The sequence below is a fragment of the Sitophilus oryzae genome, unplaced genomic scaffold, assembly GCF_002938485.1.
Source record: "Sitophilus oryzae breed Bouriz unplaced genomic scaffold, Soryzae_2.0 scaffold_297_pilon_pilon, whole genome shotgun sequence".
Lineage (NCBI taxonomy): Eukaryota > Metazoa > Arthropoda > Insecta > Coleoptera > Curculionidae > Sitophilus > Sitophilus oryzae.
The window spans coordinates 319,716-345,370 of record NW_022146859.1 but is presented as its reverse complement, the minus strand read 5'-3'; the positions used below and the strand labels follow the sequence as shown (position 1 = coordinate 345,370).

At 33.0% G+C, this 25,655-nt stretch overlaps 1 protein-coding gene across 2 annotated transcripts; it reads left to right on the top strand.

The window, feature by feature from the left end:
* The first annotated feature begins 69 nt into the window (after window positions 1–69).
* LOC115884527 (tyrosine-protein phosphatase non-receptor type 4) lies at window positions 70–24,962 on the top strand. Of its 2 annotated transcripts, none has more exons than XM_030903132.1 (17): window positions 70–266; window positions 430–604; window positions 668–827; window positions 879–1,092; window positions 3,970–4,090; window positions 4,149–4,236; window positions 4,340–4,492; window positions 7,144–7,389; window positions 10,054–10,193; window positions 12,439–12,683; window positions 13,094–13,276; window positions 13,341–13,448; window positions 18,038–18,202; window positions 18,265–18,381; window positions 18,503–18,735; window positions 19,945–20,229; window positions 24,717–24,962. In XM_030903132.1, the coding sequence occupies exons 2-17, from the start codon at window positions 483–485 to the stop codon at window positions 24,804–24,806; spliced, it is 2,670 nt and encodes an 889-aa protein (XP_030758992.1). In that variant the 5' UTR covers window positions 70–266; window positions 430–482; the 3' UTR covers window positions 24,807–24,962. The 2 variants fall into 2 exon arrangements, with proteins under 2 accessions (XP_030758992.1, XP_030758993.1); XM_030903133.1 differs by lacking the exon at window positions 70–266 and adding an exon at window positions 285–377.
* Window positions 24,963–25,655: the final 693 nt, after the last annotated feature.

Here is a 25,655-nt window from a genome sequence, read left to right as displayed (position 1 = left end):
ATTGATTTTTAAAATTATATTACAGATTTCTGTGATAATCTATAATGTCTTATTGACAGCTTTCAAGTACGATGACCTCAAGGTGATGTCATCGAGAGCAATTCTGAAAGAACTAGAGAAATATTACGTACTGTTTACATATAAACAAACCTAATTTTCACAAATAAATGGTTTTGTTATTGACAGACTTGTTATTTAAAACATGAATAATCACTTCCAGACATACTATAAAGACGCAGGTCCTTATTAAGCTCAATATTTATAAGGTAAGGCGTAAGGAAGGTTATCATTTGATAAACATCCTGAGCTATAAGATAATCTTTTATTTGCCAGCAGATCTATTGTATAGATTAGCTGTATCTTAATTACCTTTATATGTACTAGTTCTGAGATATTTTTATTGACTGTTAATACAACTCTCCTTTTTAGTTTACAGTACCTTAATATGTACTTTGATAATATTATACACAAGACAATAGAGTATGATAGAAGGCGTTTCCAGAAGAACTTTTGGACGAAGTTCTAGTGGTACATATAATGTACACGCCTTAGAACTGGCTACGGCAAGAGATCGCAAGCTTAAAGGTCTAAATGTGACCGTTAGGTACCTATATTACTTTATAACCACCTCATGTTCGAATGTTTAGTATAATACTTTGTATTACAGGTTTTTAGATGATACCGATCATGTATTTTATGTTGAAAAACGGACAAAGGGTGCTGATTTACTTGACCAAGTATATCAGCACCTAGAATTGATAGAAAAAGACTATTTCGGTTTGCAGTTCTCGCCAGATGGCTATACTAAGGATAAACCAGCGTGTATAGTATGTATTACATTAAGTTAAATATTTTATTTTTAACCGAAATCATTTTAGCGATGGCTCGATCCGTCCAAATCAATAAAAAAGCAAATGGATAACTGCCAGGAGCTTCATTTTAGGGTGAAGTTTTATGTATCCGATCCAAGTAAATTACAGGAAGAATATACAAGGTACCAGTTCTATTTACAGTTAAGGAGAGATATATTGCAAGGGAAACTATATCTACCTCCATCTACAGCAATTTTATTAGCTAGTTATACCGTCCAATGTAAGTAGTTATAATTTTATGAAAAAATAATTAAAAAATGACAAAAAACAGTATGTTTTTAAACTAAATTATATACAACTGACCATATATGTTTTTGTTCATGTATTTTAGTCATATTTCTTATTGTTTGTTTTTTGTTAGAGTATTAGATATTAGAAATCTCAAAATATGTAGTGGAAATTTTATTGATAATGAGATATCTTATCATTATCTATTTTATCATTTGGTAATTTAAGATATGTTTAATTTTATTGATGTAGTTAACCTGTACATACAGGGTGGCGCCTCCCATAAGAAGCAGAGGCTCCAATAACAATGAATGTTTATAGTGAAATAAAGTTTTGTTAGCACATGTAAATTAATTTAGAGCATTTTCAAAAATATATAGATTTCTACTGGGTGCCCCCAAAAAAAATTACACATTAAAGTTAGTTTTTTTGTAATAAAACACCTTATATATTAATTGATTTTTGGATTCTAGGAAAAAAATAAAGGTGAGTTTTATTAGAGACATTTTCTAAAAATGAAGAACAAGTTTTAAATTTCAATAGAAGCTACCTAAATTGGAATTCACCCAGTATAGCATAACATGTAGTTAAAATATCCATTGTACTTCAAATCAAAACATGATCTGAAAAGTTATACAGGGTGAGATAAAATTATTATTGAACATTTGTCACTTGATCGAACCTTTGTCACAATAATAATCTGGAACACCCAGTATATTATTCAAAATTTAATGAAGAATTCATGTCTCTTCAAAATACTATTAAGGTTGCCTACCTTTCTGACAAAGATTTTCCTAAATATTTTTATTTTCATGATTTGGTGTCAGTAGATTTTTATTATTTAATAAAATCTAGGTTGCTGTGATATGCCTGATGGTACTTCAACATAGATATTAAATTAGTTTAATTTTAACAATTAGTTATCAATTTGTGTTAGCTGTGTCATATTGTATCATTTTTGCAGCAGAGGGGATTGATTAATTAATTAAAATTAATTAAAAACTAATTATATTAATTGGTAAATGCTGCGTGCACATCTTTAATGTGTATTTTATTGGGGACACTGTGTTGAACAAAGCTGTCGTTCTCCTTGGAACCTCTGCTTCTTATAAGAGTAGGGTTGCCAGACGTCCGGCTAAAGCCGGACATGTCCTCCTTTTTTGGCAATTTGTTAATGTCCGGCCGGCTTTTCTTTATGTCCGGCTTTTTTCCATTTTACGAAAAATTGTTAATTAATTTCGATTTTTATAATACTAAAAAGTGCAAAGTGCAACAGCAAACCGGCAACCGGTCAACCATAAAAATCAAACCAAGACCGGTTCATTAGTGTATAAGATAAAAAGAAAATAATTTTATTGAAATTTTAGCTTTGTTCGGGTTCTTGTTATTACCGATTCTGAACCGTCCTAGAACTCTACAGCGCATGCGCAAATGAAATAATGTCTTCATATTTCCTTCTGCGCATATGCATCACAGTTCTAGGACTGTTCAGAATCTGTAATAACAAGAACCCGAACAAAGCTTTTATAAGCTTGTGTAAATGCTTAATAAGTAAAGAAATGTCCGGCTTTTTTATCAAAAATCAGGCTTTTTTGTACAATTGTCCTACTTTTATACACTGTCCATCTGGCAACCGTCCAGAGGTAAGAGGCGCCGTCCTGTATATGATCAGAATCACTTTATATTATCACAGATTAGGTATCCTATAAGTATACAGATAAAAATCTTGTCCCTAATTCGTGGTACGAAAATTGTTTTTTATGGCGATGTGCAAACGAGTCAAATCTCCTGTGCGCAAAAATAAACTCGCGTAAAATAACAATAAACAGCGTAATAGGAAGATATCGCTAAATCGAATAGCGTGCATGGACGTTAATAAGGCCAGGTGTTATTTCCTTTACGTGATGTGGTATTAACTCTCTTCATTTATAGTTATCGGATCGGAAAGAATTCTGATCGCGTCGCGTCCGCTGTTTAAACTTAACCTAACTTTAATTTAAAACTTTGAAATTGTTTTGTTTACTAGGTATTTTAAAACTAAAGGGCTATAGTGCTTATTTCCAGTGCTTTATTGTTCAACGTCTGCCAGTGGGTTTAGGGCAACAAGCAACAAATTCTCTTAGAAGGACTAAGTCGTCATCTGCTGTAAACCTAAGCCTCTTTATAGGTTCTTTAATATTGGAAGAGGTGGAATCCATATTTTGAGCCATATTTATTTAATTAAAACTAATCCCAGCTACTTAAATATCAAATTACCTAATAAAACTAAAGCAATAATTCAAAACAATTCAAACATAACCTAAAATAAAAGATCTCGCCGGCCGGCTCCGGTTGTCAAATACCCGCACATGCCCATTTAAGCAATTTTTAAACGTTATCAGAGGTTATTTAGAAAGAGCGCTTGGTGTAATTGATTCGCAAATTACGTCAGGCGGTAACGTTATTAGCGGGTGTTGCGTTAAAAATTGACTCGCGCATATCGTAACCATGAAAGGTACGCGTAAATACTGGATGACGCTATTCGGTTTTCCGATATCTCTCTAATAACTGTGCCGGTCAGTCGCTGTGCACAATTTTAGAGGCCATAAGTGGGCGTGCTATGTGCGCAAACATGGCGCAAACTAGTCACCTAACTAGTGCCCGATTCCGAAAATTGGAACCAAGAAAAACAATAAAGAAAAAACAAAGATTATAATCTGTATAATCTGTGATATTATTTACATACAAAAAGATCACAAATAATTTAAGTTGAGGAATACAATATTTCTGTCTGAAATCAATCAAAGTGATAGCAGCTTAAATTAAAGATTTATTCACATATTGATGGCTACATTTAAAACAAACATATTAATTTTGATATGTTTTGTAGCCGAATTAGGCGATTACAATCCTGAAGAGCATGGAGCAGATTACTTATCAAATCTCCAGTTGGTACTCAATCAAAATGAAGAAATAGAAAAGAAAATTTCAGAGCTACACAAGTTGCATAAGTAATATTAAAAATATTAATATATAATTATGAATGATTAAAAATAAAAATATTTTTAGGGGACAGACACCGGCAGATGCAGAATTTAATTTTTTAGATCATGCCAAAAGAATGGATATGTATGGAATTGAACTACATAATGCTAAAGTATGTTTTCTTTATTTTAGTTTGTGTAAATTTAATTTAGATGTTAACAAGAAACTACAAAAATAGAAAAATAATTGTATTATAGAGAATTTTTGGTTTTCAGGATAATGTTAATAAAAGTATACAGTTGGGGGTGAGTCACATTGGCCTAGTTGTGTTCCATAACAATATCAAAATCAATACATTTTCGTGGTCCAAAATAATGAAGATATCTTTTAAGAGGAAGCAATTTTTTATACAGTTAAGAAGAGAACCGGTAAGTTTTGTATATTTAAATGAAGAAAATGACATTGAAGTTATATATTTAATCAACACGGTTTTATTTAAAATTGTTTTTATTTATTTCGTTTGAATTACGAGGCATGTTTTTTAAGTAAGTACCGTTTTGCGATTCCGCCGCCGCAGCGCTACGGTCGGCGTTCCGCGCATGCGCGCTGGTTACCTACATATCTTGTCTATGCACAGACGCCAGTACAGTCTGATTCTTCATTGTATACGTTGTTTATTGAGTGTTTAAGATGCCTCCAACAATCGTGAGCCCCGCCGATTGAAGTACGGGCTGTCATACGATTTCTTAGTGCTAAAGGCGTAAAACCGATCGATATTTATCGTGAGATCTGTGAAGTTTACGGACAAAACATTATGAGTGATGGAATGGTAAGAAAATGGGTGAGAGCATTTAAAGATGGCCGCACAAATGTGCATGATGAAGAACGGAGTGGGCGTCCTTCGGTCGTTAATGAAGATTTGGTGCAGAAAGTGGACGAAAAGGTGAAAGAAAACAGACGCTTTACAATTTCATCATTGTGCGACTACTTTCCTCAATGTTCTCGTAGTGTTTTGTATCGCATTGTGACCGAGAACTTGCATTGCCGGAAATTGTGTTCACGTTGGGTTCCGAAAATGTTGACGGATTTGCACAAAACCCAACGTTTAGGCAGTGCATTGACCTTCCTTGAGCAGTACCACAATGAAGGTGAAGATTTTTTAGACAAAATTGTTACTGGTGACGAAACATGGGTGGCCTACGTCACACCAGAATCGAAACAACAATCCATGGAATGGCGACATTCATCATCACCCAAAACAGTGAAGTTTAAGCAAACAATTTCTGCCCGGTAAATCATGTGCACAGTTTTTGGGACAGAAAAGGAGTATTGCTAGTGGAGTTTCTGCCTCGTAATGAGACAATCAATGCAGCATCTTATTGTGAGACATTGAACAATCTGCGCCGTGCAATCCAAAACACAAAGACGTGGCAAGTTGAGTAAGGGTATTGTTTTGCTACATGACAATGCCCGTCCACATGTGGCTAATCGGACCAAAGATCTCATCAAATCTTTTAAATGGGAAACTCTAGATCATCCTCCATACAGCCCTGATCTGGCGCCCAGTGACTACCATTTATTCCTGCACTTGAAGAAACACCTGGGCGGTTAGCGTCTTCAAAACGATAACGAAGTCAAAATAGTTAACAGTGATACAGTGGTTAACCAGTCAGGCGGCAGAATTTTATGAGGAGGGTATTGAAAAACTGGTGCCACGTTATGACAAATGCCTCAATATTCACGGAAATTATGTAGAAAAGTAGATTAAGGTACAGGCTTTCATGTAAAAATAAAATTATTGCGATATCTTTGCACGTTTTTTTTTTAATTCCAAAACGGTACTTACTTAAAAAACATGCCTCGTATATATGTAACCTAAACATGATTTTGTGATACAAAAGTGTGTACTGTATATTATGACATCCTTATTACAAGAAATAATAAGTAACTTTGAAATGTTTAAGCGTTTGACAAAAGGATTATTTTGTATTTGAGATGTGTTTAGCACAACATTTATATGCAATTTTGCCTTAATATTGTCTAAAAAATGGCATAATACAATTTAATAGACAATTATATTGGGCATATGATTCACGTAAAATATATAGGGTGTCCTATTTAAATTAAACAAGTTATTGCCGTTTACAGCTTGTAATTATTTAATATAAATTTTTGGACACTCTGTATAAGGTAGTAAATTTTTTATTATTGCGACACAATATCTGATCAATAAATAATCTTCAGAAAATATTTAGTATTAAAAACTTTGATACCCTTGGAGAAATAAAGCCTTAAATTTTTTACTGCAATTTCATAAAATTGAAAATATTTCAAAAACGGTAAGGTTTAAGTGTGATAAACCTTAATCAAATTTACCTTTATTTTAATCGTAGAATCTAAAAATAAAATAATATACAGGGTGTTCCATTTAAAAATACACAACTATAATATTTTTTACTTATTTGGGACACTCTGTATCTTGTAAAAATAAATTGTAGCTCTAATAGTCCTTCAACAAACCCAGAACTTACAATTTGTAAAAATCTAATTGTTTAGCTACAATACTCCGTGTCGTATGTGGTGAACAACTCTGTATATTAAAAAAAAACGGCGTCAATGACGATGATAATTTTGGCGAGGTCAAGCCCTGGACATCATTTACTTGACCTGTACTCTTCTCTATTTTTTAATTATTACTGCCATTTGGCTTTAGGAAGGTTGAAATTTATTTTTATATTAAGTAAATATGATTTTTAAATGGTGTAGTTTAAAATTCTAATTCTAAATACAGATCTGTATTTGTAACACTTGTACATTGTATTATGTAATAGTAGATATTATGTAATTGGTGTTAATTTTTAGAAGTGTCTAGCCCTAGCAGTCAACTATTAAGCTTGACCAATCAGGTTGGTTAGCGTGGTTATTTGAAGGGTGTTAATTCATTTGTGTTTGGCAAAAACTCTAACGTGATTGGTCGGGCTTAATAGTTGCCTGCTATGGCTAGACACAAGTTCAATTTTTAGTAAGTGACGTCTAGAGAAATATTATTTTAATAAAATTTAATTATCCTGGCGTTTAGTCTGAAGATTATGATACTTTACTTGGCTTCAACATGGACGATTATCGGTCCTCCAAGACTTTATGGAAAACCTGCGTCGAACACCATACATTCTTCAGATTGAATTCTCCTAAAGTCAAAAGAAGATACTTATCTCTAGGATCCAAGTTTACTTATTCTGGCAGAACGGAATTTCAAACAGTGCAAGAAGCCAAACGACGCGGCATATTGGAACGAAAATTCGTCAGATCACCAAGTAAACAATTTGTAAGTACTTGAAAATCATGAAAGGGAATATTTGAACATAGACTAATGTTATATACTAGAGTGATTATATCTACACTGATATAAAACAAATAGGTTCGTTATTTAGAGCCACCTGGGGATCTGAAAGAAACTAATGGAGAGTTTTGGCATAACATAATTTTAGCGTTCCGTCACTTATTAACGTTAAGTAAAACGGTAACATTATTTAAGTTCAAAATTATTCCCTGTAAAATATAAAATAATATATACCGGGTGCGTCTCAAAAGTGGCTCACCTTTATAACTTTTTTATTTTTTCATATAAAACAACGAAATTTGGTATGTTAGAATATGACATATATTGGGATTGATTGACATATTCAATTGTTTTCTGTCACTTCCGGTTTCACCGGAAATGACTAAATCTTTCGATTTTTAAATGGCACCCCCGATATATTTTTATTTTATTCGATAGAAAATGACATTCTGAATAGAATGACATATCATATGTTAATTTTGACATTTTTGCATATGGTTTATTTGAAATTATACCTTGCGGTTTGTGCGGTATAGTCTGTCCAACGAGATGATCCTTGACAGTGATATATGTGTCTGTCATTTTCATTTCAAAGTAGTTTATTTTATTTTACAAAGAAATAAGTTGGTACAACTGGAACGCATAGCAGGAAATTATTATATTTAAAATTTGACTGACAAGTGATTACTTCAAAATATTGTGAAAACTGTATAAAACTGAAAAAATGTAATCGAGTTATTTAATTTAATAAAAAACGGTATGTGTTAATACAAAACAAACAAGAACAAGGCACCACATACCTACCAAAAAAATATAAAAAAAGAACTATTTCTTACTTTCAAGCTTTATGAAACTTCCCGCATTTATGAATATATTTATTAATATAACTTATGTACAAATACAAATTTGTAAAATCCCGCAGGAATAAATAAAACAACATAAATAAAACAAACTATTTTATAATTAATAACACTTACCAAATTTTATAGGTACCTTAAAGGTTGATTAATTAGCTTTAATCTTAATTTTTTAAACCAGTACCTTTGGCATTATTTTTCTTGTGCAGTACTAAAATCCATTATTTACGTATCGTGTGATGTCGATATTTTACAGCTACTTCAGTTTTTAGTATGTGTTTAGAGTATGGTCCTTCTACCATATTCGAGATGCACTTATCTAAGACGAGATGGTAGGCATACGAACTTTAATGATGGTAACTTTATTGGTGTATAAGACTTTTTGCCTGGGCAGCGAGTATTAACTTTTTATTCTTAATCTAAGGTATTAACCATAAACTGTGCTCTGGGTCTACAGTTAATTTTCTCTCGATTTTTCCTCCACTTGACTTCAAAAGACACAAAACACACGTAATAACACGAATCAAAATGCATCATCTTCCAAAACGCAGGATATTTGAAAAAACTGACAAAAGTTGACACAAAATTATAACCTCTAATTTGGCAAGACTTTGACAAGCGTCAAAAATCTAAAGGCGAGTTCATACGCATCGGCGTCCGTTTGTCGTTCATCGTTCCGTCAAACCAATAAAATTGAAATACGATCTGTCATTTTTGAAATAAACCAATAAAACTGGTTAAAAACAACAAGAGACGACGCATGACGGATTTATATTTAAACCCATCCATAGTTAATTTAAAAATTGTTAAAAACTTTTTTTAGTAAAATAAATAGATTGGTATGGGACGTCATCTGCTTTTTTTCTGTCATCGTCTGTCGAAATCTTACCCGAGAAAAAAAACAGAGTATATCAAATTATTCGTAGATATTATTAAAAATACGATTTGTGTATCTTTTAACTGGCCAGGACAAGACACTAAAAACATTAGACAATCAAATCTATTTTTTCCAAGACTCCTTGATTAAAAATTAGTGCTTTTAACACAGTCATGGCACTCTAGATTGAAATTTAAAATACAATTTGTTTTTGAGCGAATATGTCAAAAGTTGACATATGATATGTCATTCGATTCAGATTGTCATTTTCAATCGAATAAAGTAAAAAAATACGCAGGGTGCCATTTATAAATCAAAAGGTGTAGTCATTTCCGGTGAAACGGGAAGTAACCGAAAACAATTGAATACGTCAATCAATCCCAATTTATGTCATATACTAACGTACCAAATCTCGTTTTTTTTATCTGAAAAAATAAAAAAGTTATAGGGGTGAGCTACTTTTGAGACGCACCCGGTATAGACTTGTTTACTACATTTTATGTTTTATTAGATCATTAGAAGTGTAACATAGTCAAGACAAAATTAAAATTATGAATACATACATTTTAAACGCCAACAATAGAGCACATAGCGACTATTTTTTTGATTTAACAAATAAATTATAATATAGTAAAAATATTATAGAATACTAATTAACTGTTACTAAAAATTATTATTTAAAAAACAATTTAAAAATAACTTGAAAATAACTCATCAATATTTTGTCATCTTCATATATAAATTAGAAACCTGTATTTTAATGCCTTTAGCGCCATGCGGAAGAAATTAAGTTTGTAGGTCTATAAAATTACCATTGAGTGTCTAGGGCCTGTCATTGAATAAAACAGCTAAATATAAAAGCTTGTCATTGTAACCATTTTGAAGCACTTTTTTCAGTCAGTTTTGTTATTCCAGGTAAAAGATAAACAGGTATCAAGTGAAACAGCCTCAGTGCCTTCAGCTCGGCCTTCCCGTCCTTATGATACTCATAAAGTTACGTCGACAGTGAAAGAACCGAAAAAAGCGTGGACGGAAGACTCAAAAATCTCAGACGAGTAAGTTAACTCATTTTTTAAATTATTTTATATGCTTAAAAGCCCTAATAGAAGCTTTGGAAGAAGATGTGCTATAGACTTGGTGCATTTCAGTTGATTTCAAAAAATTCCGACCGCGGCGCTGTATACGGCAGAAATCAGAATTTTCGCTATGTATTTCACGCCGTCCAAGTTGCAGTTCATGTTGATCGCATTAAAATAATATTGAAATCGCGGCTTTGTCATAATATTTAAGTATTTTAGTTTTTTGTTAGTGCAGTTATTGAAACTATAAAACAGTCAGGTACGAGGTTTGTGTGATGTAACGCTGTTTCGGGTAGTAAAAAATAAGTGAAAAGGAATTTGAACTAAGCGTCGTGTAGTGTTGTGACAATTTCAAATTATAATTATTTCAATAAAATTACCGAAAATATGTTAACGCTAAAGGAGAGCGTAATTAGAGCGTTGTTGGGTGCAATAACATTCAATAAATCAACTTTCCCGGATATTCAACTCTCCCGAAACAACATTTTATAGCTTCGTAGTTTCTCACATCCATTTGATCAAAAGCAAAAATGGGTTCAAGAAGTTCCTCGAAAGAAGTGAGCAAACAAAGTGCTTGTTACATAATCAAAAATTAAATAGATATATGCTACGAGAGGATAAAATATAATTTGCTTTATTAATGGTATACTTTTTTTAATCAACTAGTGATTAAATGTTTTAGGAACATCTTCCAAAATTATAATTATGGGCCTTTAAAAAATATCGTTATAGCCGAAATAGCCCCAATTATGACCACACACAAAGCAAAACCGGTGATTCAAACTATGCTCGCTACCATAGTTGAACTCATTTAAAAAGTTTTTTTTAGCTGGAATAATAAATTATAACAAAAGTTAGGCGCTCTGAAGATATCAAAATATATACTTTCTTATTTCTATTTTTCGAATTTTCACAAATTTTACTTCCTAACACTTTTAAAATAATTAAATAATATTTTTTTTCTATACTCGCTATTTAAACCTGTGTATTTTTATATACTAGTTGTTTACGATATTGTCCGATGGTGGCAGCACCGGCGCGGCGGAGAATGCACCAAGCTTCTAGTTGGATTATTCCAATTATGGTTCTTCAATTTCTGAAAAATTGCCAATTGATAGTAGTAAATACGGATTGTTATTTAACGATCTGTTTTTAGTAATACCAGGTCTACAACAATAGATGTACTATAGCAGGGGTGTTCAAAGTGTGGTTGATGATTTTTTAGATATTTTTCTGTTGATAATAGCAGGGACAGCTTGTTATTTTGAAATATCAGGTCAGGTGTTTAATAACTGCTGGTTTATTAAAATGTTTTTATTTGTTTTCACAAGTTTCAGCTGGTTTATTAAAATGTGGTTCATGATTTCCTGGAGATTTGTCTGTAGATAGTAAAGATGTCAGTCACTAATTCACAGTTTAGCAATACATGTTCTACAGCAAGTTTTTCAAAATGGTTCGCGAGATTTTTTCATTGAGAATTGTAAAAAAGATTGTTATTTATCGACCTGTTCTTTTAGAACTGTTATTTAGAAATAACAGTTTGCAACTTACAAACACATCTGTTATAACAGGTTTATCAAAGTGTGGTTCTCGATTTACTTGTATTTTCCATTTAGTAGTAGTAAACATAGATCGTTGTTTAACGATCTGTTATTTGAGAACTGTTATTTAGAAATACCAATTCGCAAAAGTGTGGTTCGCGATTTCCTCGAGATTTGCCTGTTGATAGGAAAGGCATTGATTGTTATTACACGAACTGTTTTTGAATATATTGATAGTAAAGACTGGTTCTTATTTAACGACCTCTTATTTTAGAACTGTTATTTAGAAATAGTAGTTCGCAACTTTTCCCAGGAGATTTGCCAGTCGATAGTGATAAAGATGGGTTGTCATTTAGTAATATATCTTATTTTACAATTATTATTGAGGGAATAAAACTTATTACTTTCTAAAAATAACAGTAATAACAGGACACTAAAAACGGTGAAAAGATGTGAAGTTGCGTTTGCCTTGGTAGGAAATGTTACCCGTGATCTTCTAATTTTTCATCTCCTGTTGTGTAACAGCGAATAGTATAACCCGTTATCTGGACAGATTTGCAGAGTATCGGTTGCCGTTGTCAGAACTTGGATGAGTTGCCAGTTATCGTATTAAAGTATTTTTTCGTACGATTTTCTAGACATCTTAGGACAGTTTTCTTTGCCCAATTATAATAGATCAGGTCTACTATTTCTAGCGACGGTGGATTTATTGAACGAGTTCTCGAAGCGCCATTCTCTCCCAGCATTGCCGGGAAAGTAATGAGCTACGCCGACGAAGAGTTTCCGTCCCCTCTGTCCAATGACGTGTACGAGACTCCGCCCTACAGCATCAGTCATTCGCCCACCTCGCACAGCATTGAGGACGCCGTGGTCACCATCGTGCTTTACCCTGACGAAGATGGCAAATACGGTTTCAATGTTAAAGGTAAGTTGGTATAAAGTAAAAAAGGTTATTTTACTTTCCTTACCTCCATAACCTTTTTTTTAAGGCTAAGTAGGTTTAGTTTAGAGATTAAGGGTACTTGCTTTTTAAAATATTTTCTACACTTTCTATTACTCAGTAAAAAAGTTAAAAGTATCTTAACTTTCTCGACTAATTAAAAATTGCTATCACTAATTTTAATGTTCTGGATGCTTACACTAATTTATTCCACTAATTTTGAGGCTCAGAATGAAGCTTAACTGATAGTAAAAAAAACAGTAACAGTTACAACTGTTATTCAGAAATAACAGTTTGGTCACGTCTTGTTCCAATCGTTATTTAAAAATAACAGTTTTCCTCTTCTGGATGAGAATTTGCTCTACTTGCGTTGTTTTTTTTTCAATCAATAACAGGAGGAACTGAAGTAAGTGTCCCGATATTGGTTTCGAGAGTTGCGCCAAATACCCCAGCTGATAAGTGCACGCCAAGACTGTCAGAAGGTGATCAAATTCTACAAATCAATGGTCATGACGTCACGGACGTGTTACAAAGTACCGTGGTGTCGTTGGTTCAGGAGGCCAGAGCGACTGAATCCGGTACTTTTGCCCTTATTTTTCTTTTAAACTACGATTACTATGGTGGCTATTTTTCTTTATTTAGGTAAACTGGTGTTGACCGTAAGACCGAACGTTTTGTATCATGGCGCTGAGGAGTTTGAGGAGCCCCCTTTTCAATATGTACCTGTGAATGATGTAGAGCCAACGATAGGTAAGAGATATTGTTATTAAATATAGTAGAATTAATTATACAAGGGTAGTATTAAAAGTGTAAAACATTTTTTTTTAATCTATTTATTTTTTTATTATTTTCTTTTCATTATACAGGGTGAGTTTCCTACGATGTTCTCTATGGGTATCTCGGAAACAACTGGAGATAGAGAGTCGGTTAAATGGGGAAAGAATTGCAGTTTTGTGGGTTCATAAATATGCGCCTTTCAGATTTTTGAAAAAGTTCATGGCTTACTAGATATTTCGAAAAAAACAAATTTCGGCTATTTCAAAAATTGTCCCTAATTCCGTTATAAGCTATTTTAGATAAAACGTTTTCAGATAAAAGTTGTAGATAATCACATCCTTAGTGAGACCGTGTCCTTCGTTTTGACACAAACATATGTTTTTTTAGATGGAAACCATAGTTGGCTATGACTTCATAAAATGCGCCATTTTTTAAGCTTTTCAACGATATAAGCTATAATATGTTTTCTTCGAAAAATTACTGAGTTATAGCAAATTTTTATCATTTTTAAACAATTTCTCTTAGTTAGCCATGGAAACAAGTTCAATCGCCTTTGCTCTCAGAAATGTGAAGCTGTCACATCCAAACTTTGTAAATTAAAATAAACAAAAATTGTAAATATGCATTTTCAAATGAGGAAAAGCGTGTAGATACTCGCGCATCAATAGAGTGGTTCCAACATTATAATTATGATATAAATAATTTTTAACATTTCTTTCATTATGGGGGGGGGGGCATAATGAAAGCATTATGACCCCCCACACAATGAAAGAAATGTTAAAAATTATTAATATCATAATTATGCAAACTCAGGGATAGGAAGAGGTGGACCAGTTGCATGGGCCTCCTCGATCACCTGACCTATCCACTTTAGATTTTTTATGCCGTATGGTTAACAATAAGGTTTACAAAAGAACTTATGAATTAAGAGAGGCACTCGAAGTGGCGATGGCGGTATGAGAGAAGTTTAATTAAGTCGACCGGTCCTTCTGTGAGAATAGGTAGTAATTCAGTTTTAAAAAGATGCAACTCAAAACAAGGGCGGATTTTTCGAATATTTTCTAAAATAACTTAAAGTGTATGCAGTGATATTATGTTAAGTTTTAGTTTGTATAATGTAAATTGTAAGGAACCGTTTAGTAATATATTCTGACTGTTTATAAGTTATAAATCATAACAGAACAAGAATACCATGCAATCTAATTGAAATTAGTCAAGAAAGATAAGAATTGGCTATAACTAAATTTAACTTTTCTAACATGTCTTGAAAACCGTTCTCTAAAAAACGTAACATTCACCGGTCAACGTATCCTCGAAAATGTATGGTCAAGAAAAGTTGAACCAATAATCTTACACGCTTTTCTTCATTTGAAAAATTCATATTTACAATTTTTGCTTATTTTAATTTACAAAGTTTGCATGTGACAGCTTCACATTTCTGAGAGCAAAGACGATTAAACTTGTTTCCATGGCTAACTAAGTGAAATTGTTTAAAAATGATAAGAATTGGCTATAACTCAGTAATTTTTCGAAGAAAACATATTATAGCTTATATCGCTGAAAAGCTTAGAAAATGGCGCTTTTTATGAAGTCATGGCCTACTATGGTTTACATTTAAAAAAACATGTTTGTGCCATATGTCAAAAATGACAGGCTTTAGAAGAAAACGGAGGACACAGTCTTATTAAAGATGTGATTATCTACAACTTATATCTGAAAACTTTTTGTCTAAAATAGCTTATAATGGAATTAGGGACAATTTTTAAAATAACCGGAATTTGTTTTTTTCGAAATATCTAGTAAGCCATTAACTTTTTCAAAAATCTAAAAGGCGCATATTTATGACCCCACAAAACTGCAATTCTTTCCCCATTTAACCGACTCTCTATCTCCAGTAGTTTCCGAGATACCCATAGAGAACATCGTAGGAAACTCACCCTGTATATTAACCTAAAAGCCAGTATCTGATACGGTTTTATAGAAAATGACACTCTGAATAGAATGACATATCATATGTCAACTTTTGACATTTTCGCATATAGTTTATTTGCGCTTCTTAACGACAATTTGACTCGAAACACCAAGTGTGTGGTACCAAATTATTCATAAAAAATACTTTTTCAAAATATGCTAATGAACCACTCTTGTTCCATTTGAAAACATTAAGTTATGATTAAAAATACGATTTGGGCATCTTTTAACCAGCCAGGACAAGACACTAAAAACAATAGGCGATAAAATCTATATTTCCTAGGCTTCTTCATTAAAAATTACTGTTTTTAACACAGCCATGGAACTCTAGATTGAAATTTAAAATACGATTTCTTTCTAAGCGAAGATATCAAAAGTTGGCATATGATGTCATTCTATTCAGAGAGAGTATCATTTTCCATCATATAAAGTAAAAAAATTGCGAGGGTGCCATTTAAAAATCAAAAGTCGTAGTCATTTCCGGTGAAACAGGAAGTGACCGAAAAGAATTGAATACGCCAATCAATCCTAATTTATGTCATATACTAATATACGAAATGTGTTTTTTTTTATCTAAAAAGGGGGGGGGAATAAAAAAGTTATAGGGGTGAGCCACTTTTGAGACGCACCTGGTATAATAGTTGATAGATTGATTTGGAAGACTGCAAACTACCCTTTTTTATAGCATAATCTATGTTGTTGCAATCGCACTTTCTTGGCGTTTGCTTCAATTCTTCACTAACCTTTGTGACACAAACTTTCCTTTTATTGAGAATTTAAGTCAAAATGTTGCGAACGGCTACTCTTATATCGGAGGCGGTGGGAACAAGCTTTTGCTTCTGCACTTGACTAAAAATATAATACCCACCTATATCTTACACTGCATACCAAAGGGCGCCACTTATTTCAAAAAGATGCTGATACTTTACAAAGGATAGTACAAACTGAAATAAGAAAATTTGTACAAGTGTATTAATTGAATGGAAACTAAAATTAGTATAGCTATTAAATATTTTGAGAAACTGGATCAACCAATGAAACAATTCAAATACCCAAAATTATTTGGCACAGCAGTTATGTACATTAATATACAAGAAATATGTTTAAGAAACTCTATCTTAAAACTTGCTTAAAATTCCAAATCTCAGAAAGATTCAGAATCAGAGAAGATAAATTCAGAATCTCTTCAAAAATCTTTTCAAATATTATTCAAACAATTATAATATAAAAATATACTTTTAGAGACGGTCTTGGTTATATCTGAATAATAAATATTTAAGTTTTTACTTATTTCGAAGATTCATGAACCTTTTTTTTTGTTTATATATAGTTAGGGGGAAACGTTTAAAATCTGTACCCAAGATTGCCCTTACAGGTCAAAGATCGTAATTATATTATTAGGTAACATAAAGATGTTAATCCGAATAATCAATAAATAATAATGTTAAATCCGAATAATAATCAATCAATATAACATGGTTATTTTAATAATCAAATACAAGTGAAATTTAAGCAATGCTGAAGGCACATACTTAAAGTGTTAAAAAAAATATAAAATGTAACAGAACGTTAAATTTTATAAATTAAGAGTTAAAGTAATGCTGAAAGCAAGTACTTAACCAGTTAAATGTAAAATGTTAAGAATAGTTAATTTCTTAACACACTAATGATTATTTAAAATTTAATTAATAAAATTTTAGTTTATTACAAAAAAATATACTGGCCTTGTATACCAAATTATACTAAAAAAAGGATCTTGTTAATGAAAAAATAACATCACTGCATCCATCTTCTCCTCAGAGGGGTGCAGGGCTGAAATCTAACCGAACAAGCTGCTACTGATTAACTCGGTGATTGAAAAACTCGAAGAAAAATTGTAGAAAAACGTTGGGAAAAATGTCTAGAAATACTTGAAGAAAAATCCGAAGAAAAACGTTGAGAAAAACGCTGAGAAAAATCTAAAAAGAAATGCACGGTATTAGTTAACCTTACATTTAAAAAAACTTCGAGCAGCATCGAATTTCGTGGCGGTGCAGAGCGCCGACTTCGTTTCACGAACACTCGATCTCTGCGTGTCGTTATTTTATATCTGTTATTTTTTAAAAGCAGTAACGGTTGCGTTATGTTATTTCTAAATAATTGTTATAAAATAACAGATAGTTAAATAACAACCCATCACTAAATGGAATGTCAAAGAAAATCTTACCAAAACTATAGATCCATTAATATCTCAACAATCAAAAACTATATGGGACCGTCAACCATCTATGGGACAACAAAATTACAATATTTTTCCCATATTGTGAAAAATACCAGCCAAATAAATTTCTCTCAAAAATGGCACGGTGACCTCGACAACGGCCAAATCCGTGGTGACGATTTTGACGTTTCCCGTCTTGTCGATACACCAGGGTACGATCCAATATTTTCGATAGAGAGCGTTCCGAAATTTAAGCGTTGTAGAAATTTAAAATAAAAAGAATATCGATACAATAATAAAATACCGTCTATAATAAAACAAAGTAGCATTTGGAAAATGAAAATGCTACACCTTACTAGAATATTACTTATATGATTCTGTCATATTGCAGGTAGTCTACTGGAACAAAGCATGTATTTCTTGGCTGATGGACTAGCCAGTGGAGCCTTAATCGCCAGATACGAAATGCTGTACAGGAAGCATCCGGATCTAACCTGTAACGAAGCTTTAAAATCGAACAATATTAACAAAAACCGGTATCGTGATATTTTGCCATGTTAGTGAGATTTTATAAAGTATAGTATGCAATATAATACATTTTTTTTGGTGTATTTTCAGATGATCAAACCAGAGTTGTTCTAACTAACGGACCTAATGGTGATTACGTTAACGCTAATTTTGTGGAGATGGTCATACCCAACAGCGATATTAGAAATAGATATATAGCGACGCAAGGTATGATTTAACTTTGTTTTTTGATATAAACTGTATATTTTGATGAAAATATCACTTTTTTTTATAAATACCCACTTCAAACCTAACCAAGAATCCTTATTTTTCCTCTTTTTTTTGTTAGGTCCTTTACAGTCTACAACGGAGGACTTTTGGCAAGTGGTTTTGGAACAAAGGTGTAATTTAATAATAATGCTGACGACCATCATCGAAAAGGGCAGAGCGAAATGTTACAAGTACTGGCCCGGCGTGGGCGAAGTACTTACCATGCAGAACGCAATAGTTAAGTGTACCAAGGAGGAAACCGACGAATCTGGCAGCTTTATTTTCCGCGATTTCACGATAATTGATGTGAAGGTAAGAGATATAGATATTTTCAATTACTTCCTATTGTTTAGTCTGTTCTGTGTTTTTGATATTATCATAAGAAACACATACTGGAATCACAAAGGTTTTCTCAGAACAGAAAAAGGAAATACAAGATATGTAGACATACAAAGAGGTGTTAGACAGGGATGCATATTGTCACCATTATTGTTTAACGTTTATGCCGACTATATAATCCGAAAATCTCTTCAAAATTGTCCAGAAGGGGCTAAAATAAATGGAAAAATTATACACAATATATGATACGCAGACGACACCGTGGTATTAGCAGAATCCGAAGACCAGCTGCAAACCCTAATGGACAAACTGACTGAAGAAAGTATCAGGATGAGTCTAGAGATTAACACCGTCAAGACAAAAACTATGATTTTTGGTTTGGCTAACACAGTCTCTTTTTTTCGCCCATAGTTTTAGAAGAGCTTCGCAGTACAATTAATACCATCAAAAATAAATCCTCTTCTGGGACCGACGGGCTAACTTTAAAAATGTTTGCGAATCTGCCAGAAAGCACTCTGAATCACCTAACAACTTTAATAAACATATCGTTCCAAAATGGTATTTTTCCAAAATGTCTTAAGACGGCAATAATCATTCCTCTGCATAAAGGAGGAGACAAAGATGAAGCTTTTAACTATCGCCCAATTGCACTCCTTCCAACGCTATCTAAGATCATAGAAAGGTTGGTTAAAAGAAGGCTGGTATCTTTTCTGTTTAAGTACAAAATACTTAGTGAATATCAATTTGGATTTCTAAGCAACAAAAGACATCAAACGCCTTAATGCGTTTGAAATGTGGATGTATCGTCTGATGCTGAGGGTAGGTTGAACCTCCAGAACAACAAATTGTGAAGTTTTAAACAGAATGAAAACTCGTGCACACCAATTAAAATCAAAATGTCTTCCTTGGACCTTGGACATATAATGCGGCACTCGGAATGTGAAGAAATACAGCTCATAATAGAAGGGAAAATCGATGGAAAAGGTAGCATAGGGAGGAAAAAGCAATCATGGCTACATAACATAAGAGATTGGACCCACACCGACGGAAACTCTACCTACAACCTAACCTAACCTAACATTTTTTCTATCGGGACGACATGAATTTTTCTATTTATTTCAGCAAAATTTATAAATACATATAATCTGTCCAATGAGGTTGACATATCTATTTTTTTTCCAGAACAATCAGGAATCTTGGATAATAAAACACATGCAGTACATCGCATGGCCAGACCACGGAGTACCCGACTCACCACAGCAGTTCCTCAGGTTCACCAGGAGCGTTAGAGAGCACAGAGTCGCAGACGTACCTGTTATCGTGCACTGCAGCGCCGGCATAGGCCGTACCGGAGTGCTGGTACTGATGGAAACCGCCCTTAACCTGATAGAAGTAGGCGAACCCGTGTACCCGTTAGAGATAGTGAAAGTGATGAGGGAACAGCGTGCTATGATGGTTCAAAATGCTGTAAGTAGTTTTTTCGATTTTTTTTATTTTTTACATACTATTTCAAAATATCCCACTTCTGATGATGTCAATCAATCAATTGCTGTATTCTACAGAGCGATTGACACTGACTAAAATAGTTGGCAATGCTGTGTTAGAGGATTTTAAGATTAGTAATTGATACTAATGCTAAAACAAATTATCCATCGAAAATTTTTAGCAAATTATATCTTCATTGAGGTCAGTTTATTTCGCTTTGTTATTTGTGAAATCGGCATAAACATATATACATTCAGAAAAATTTTTGTTTGCAATTAGTGGAATAAATTTAGTTTCAATTATACTTTATACTTTTTATTTTACGATCATTCACATTGTTTAAAATATGCAATTAAAATTAATAGAATATTTTAGCAACAGCTTGCGTTAAGCTTGATTTTCATGCATCCGTTGTCCGACGATACGTTGATAGATATTAATTTTATTGGTAGAATTCAAAGACTTTGATTGGTTAGAAAACAACGCAGTTTTTAAATTGGTGTCAAGAACGGTAAACTAATAGGATTGCTCATCCCATAGATTTAGTAAGAACAGATATCACATTAGACATTTTAACCCGATCAAACAATCGGAGGTTGACTACGTACTGTAAAAACCAACTGAGATAGAGAAGGCGACATTGCCGCATCTCAAATTTGCGTCTCTCCTCGGTTGCCGACATTGCCGCATCTCCTCAATTTGATTTGCAGAAAAGGTGACTTTAAAACCTTTACTGGATATCAATAAATCTCAATTTCTTAATTAAATTAATAGTTTATTTTTAAAGAAGCATGCGTAATAATATGTTATTAACCAGAGGATATATGCGTTACTATTAAAGGACATGTTTACTGTTTAATGTGCTGAAACGTCTAGAACTATTGGCAACGTCGCTGCTAGTCTTCCAGAATGAAATGAGCCGTCCATCCCACCACCCCTCGCGACGGCCCTTGGTTCGTTATAGCGTACTACGTTTAGCTTGCGGTGTGTTTGAAGTCGGAATCAAGACGAAAGTGAACTTTCAGTGTTTTTAGGTGGTTTTTGTTTTTGTTTGACGTACTTTTGAATCTGCGAATTCAGTATGGTACGACAGTGTCAAGTGTGTGGAAAAATAAGCTCAAATTACCCGAATTTGTCTTTTCACAGGTGGGTATTGTTTTCGTCATTGTACATAGGCGTCCCACAAGGGAGCCTCTCACAATCAAAATAATTTCTAATTATATTTGTAATTAATCCATTAAAACAAGAACGTAGTAGTCAGTAATTGAATTATAATTCGTCTCAATGACTACCTAACTGTTGTAGATCATTATAAATTTGAATATAAACGTTGCATTTGAAATTTTATTATAAGCCAGAAAGTGACATTTTTTCTTAAAATTGCGTCATTTCTGGTCATTATATACGATATTCTAAAGGAATTTTGCTCAACAAATAAACAAAGGTGTTACCCGACCTTTTTTACATTTTATTGCTTTATTATATCTGCCCCTTCGGCCTTGTTTAGACAATTTTTTACCACTGTACAAATACCTCTTCCTAGAGTTATTTGTACGGTGTGTTTACCTTTTTTTTTGGAATGGGACGAATTGTAAATAATTCTTAGGCTACTAGTTTTATACATACCTATATACAGAGTGACCCAGGCCTCCAAAAAAGCTTTTTACCTATTATTACTAGCTGCTCTCGCCACCTAGCACTCGCCATAGTAGTACGTTTTGTACTTAAATGCTATTTTCTGCTTTTATGCTTTTCGTTTGTCGGATTGAGTGTTACAGCAAAGACGGCCTGACGATGGAGATAAATCTCCGAAACCGGTCGTCGAATGGCTGTTCCCTTCAGTCTGATGAACTTAATGCAGAGAATAAGCATATATGTAGGGGTTAGGCCTTAATAATTTTTTGCTTCTTGTATTTTGTTTATTTATACATACCCTACCAAGCCTTGAGCTCCATCTACGGTAACGTAGATGAAGCAAACGTAATTCATTATTATGCGACAGAAATCCCATACTGTAGGAGCACAGGTTTGATACTTTTAATGAATCAATTTTCAATTTTCTCATTAAATATTGATTTTAGGTATAGAATGTTATTAATAATACAAGATTAAACAACTATTACACAGTACTTGGCAGGAAACTATCGATTGCGAACTAACTAAATCGTTACTAATTACTAATTTTGAAGTTCTTTTTAAGATCAAAAATGGTAAAACTAAAACCTAAACTATCATTTCAGATTAAACGGGAAGTTCTAAATAATGTTGCCTATTCTAAACAAGAAAAAATTATTTATAAGTTTTATAACATCTCTAATTAAATTTGGACGAAAAGAATATTTCTGTTTGCTGTAGGTAATTTTCTCAGGGAAAATACGAAAATAAAAATGACTTTTTAAGTCAAAAAAGTCAAAAGGACAAGTTATTCCAAAAAAGGACTATCCTTTTCAAAAAAGGACAGATAGCAACCCTAGGTATTTCTGGAATGGAAATTTAATGGCAAATCTACAACTTTAGTTTGAAAATATGTTCCGGTCACCTATGTTTACAAAAATGTCTAAAATGTGCTTTACCATTGCCTCCATAATCTGAAAAAAAAATGAAAGAAATGTCACCAACCACAAACCTAATATAGAACTGTTTTGGAAGCCTGAGTCACCCTGTGTATATTCAAAAGTAACTGAAAGTTTATATAGAAGTAACTGAAAGTTTATATAGAAGTAACTGAAAGTTTAAATTGAAAATCGACGTTGGAGCGATTTTCGAAAACCACCTACGAACGTTTCAACATAGGTATATGTGGGATATTAATCATATTATTATATTAGACCTTATAACAAAACTCATCTGACAAAAAAGTGTTAATGTAGTATATTAATATGGAGTATAAATTTTACTAATTAATTTACTTTTACTTTACTAATTAAATGCTTTCCAAAAAACGATACGCCACTGGCCATTAGAACAATCGAAATGCTCCTAGTTGCCGGGGTCGGAAATGTTAGATTTCTCTGTCTCTTCTGTCCTTGTTTGACACATTGGAATGTTTGATACACTACCAACGAGTATTTATGAATGAGATGTTCGGTCTATCTTTATAATGTCTTTGGCTCATCCTCATAAGACGTACGTTCGCCTCTTCCCGCGCTTCAGCTGACAGTTGTGACGTCATTGTAGTCCTTGTCAAAGCCTTTGTGGTCTTGTCATGATAGTGTGTATTATTAGTTGCCTATGGTAAACTTATAAAAATAACAGCAGAGAAATTTTGAGTTAATTATTTTGTCAATTTTAAATGTGAAAAAGGTGTCTTCAAAAGTTTTTAGAACTACAGAGTGTATAAATACGTTCATTTTGTGTTGTGGATTGTGACAAAGTGCATACTAAGTGCCCACGATTTTGTTTATTAATTATTTTAAAGCAAAATATGGAAGTACTCTAAAAAGAATGCTTGCAAAAGGTGATGCTGGGAACTGCTGTTCTTAAAAATGCATTATCCGAGTATTTAATACGATTTATACAGTTAATTTTCTATACTGCATACATATACGGTGTTTAAATAAATAAACTAAATAATGAACGTTTTGCATTCGGCAACCAATAATGCACGTGTATGTATTATTGGTTGCCGGATAAGGACTAATAACCATGACAAGGCCTACAATGACGTCACAAAGCGAGTAGTTTTCGCATGCACCTGGCGGACACTTTTGGCTGAATGAGCAGTCCTATTAGGTTAACTGTTCTTGCGTTGGTGTTATTTTATATTTTCGCTTCCATAACGATTTTGCTATTTTACTTATATTTTTATTAAGGTTAAATTAAATTTGTCAAAAAAGTGTCAAAACGTCCGTTATCGTATGAACGGATCCGTTGACAGGCTGAAGTAAAATATTTACGGATGAAAAGTGGCGCGAAAACGCTATGACCAATCAGAGCACCGTCGGACCATCGTATCAACGTATAACGGATGCACGAAAATCAAGCTTTAGTCAGTTGTATCCATAAAAAAAACTAATATTTAGCTTATAAAACAATCAACTTTTGATTTCTAACCACAATTTCTCTTGACGGAAGATATCAAAGGCCAAAATGACATTTCGCGCAAATTTTGAAGTAGAATTAGTGGAAAAGTTAAAAGTTTGTTAACTTTTTCTACTAATTGAAAATGTCTACCATTAATTTTGACGTTCTGAATGACATGGAAATTAAAGTAACAAACTTCTACGCTAATTGAAACCACTAATTTATTCTTCTAATTTCGAGGTTCTGAGTAAAGCTTTAGGGTAAAAAAGGCCCTTCAATTAACCCTGTACTGGGCCTATGAATGGCATTGATTAACCTTGTTTAGCCATTTTATCTGCCTTAAGCCTTAAATTACTAAATTTAACTTTTTTTGCAAGCATTTGAACTTCCCTTCTATTTCTCTACAATTTTGTATTATAATAAAACATTTTTGTTTTCAATTTCAGAGTCAATATAGATTTGTATGCGAGAGTGTACACGCAGCTTATATAGAAAGTACAGCCGCCAAGAAGGATCAGCACGAGAAAAAAGACTAACACAAAACACAATGCAACGTCGTCTATCTAATAGTCGACGTACCAGATTTAATTTATTTTAATACGATGACGATTAACCGACAAAAATGAATTTTAGATAACTCTACATAAGCTGTTTTAAATATTTTATTAAATAAAACAAATCTCTTTTACTAACGACAGTGTTTTATTTATTAAGGAAAGTAACAAATATAAATATTTTAAATATAAAATAATGTGAGGTATGTAGGAACTAGTGGAATGTTAGGTTAGAATCATATTTTGGTGACAGTGCTGACTGCAAGTCATGTCTATTCTGTGGTGTAATTGGAGTCATTTTGTTTCAGTGGATATGTGTTTAGAATATTACATATTATACAATTACATGTTGATGGATATACAGAGAAGACCAGGCTACTAGTAACATAGCAAGTTGCCGGACGAATTTACGTTTACCCGTTTTGCGTTCGTACTCGAGAGTCACTGCCGGCTAGTCGGCTGGTCAGGCAGTAAACAGTTGCAGTTGTGCTTGGACTGGTCGGTCGTGACAGACTAGGAATATGACGCGAGGAGTGCCGAGTATTTATTATTTTCATTTTAAGAGTTTACCTTCACTTAAGGTAACATTTAAAATAAAAATACTTAAATCTTTATTATTTGAGTGTGTTTACAAGCCAAAACTAAAAATAAATAAATTCTCTAAACCCCCCCAAAAAAATATAATATTACTCTAAATAAAAAAAGTTATAACAAGTGTTCAAAAAGACCACCTTCTTGTGCTAGACAGAAGCCTAGGCGGTCGTAAAATCCCCGTCTAACATTGGCTAACATATTAGGGCTAATAGTTTGGAAATCCTCTCGTATTTTTAC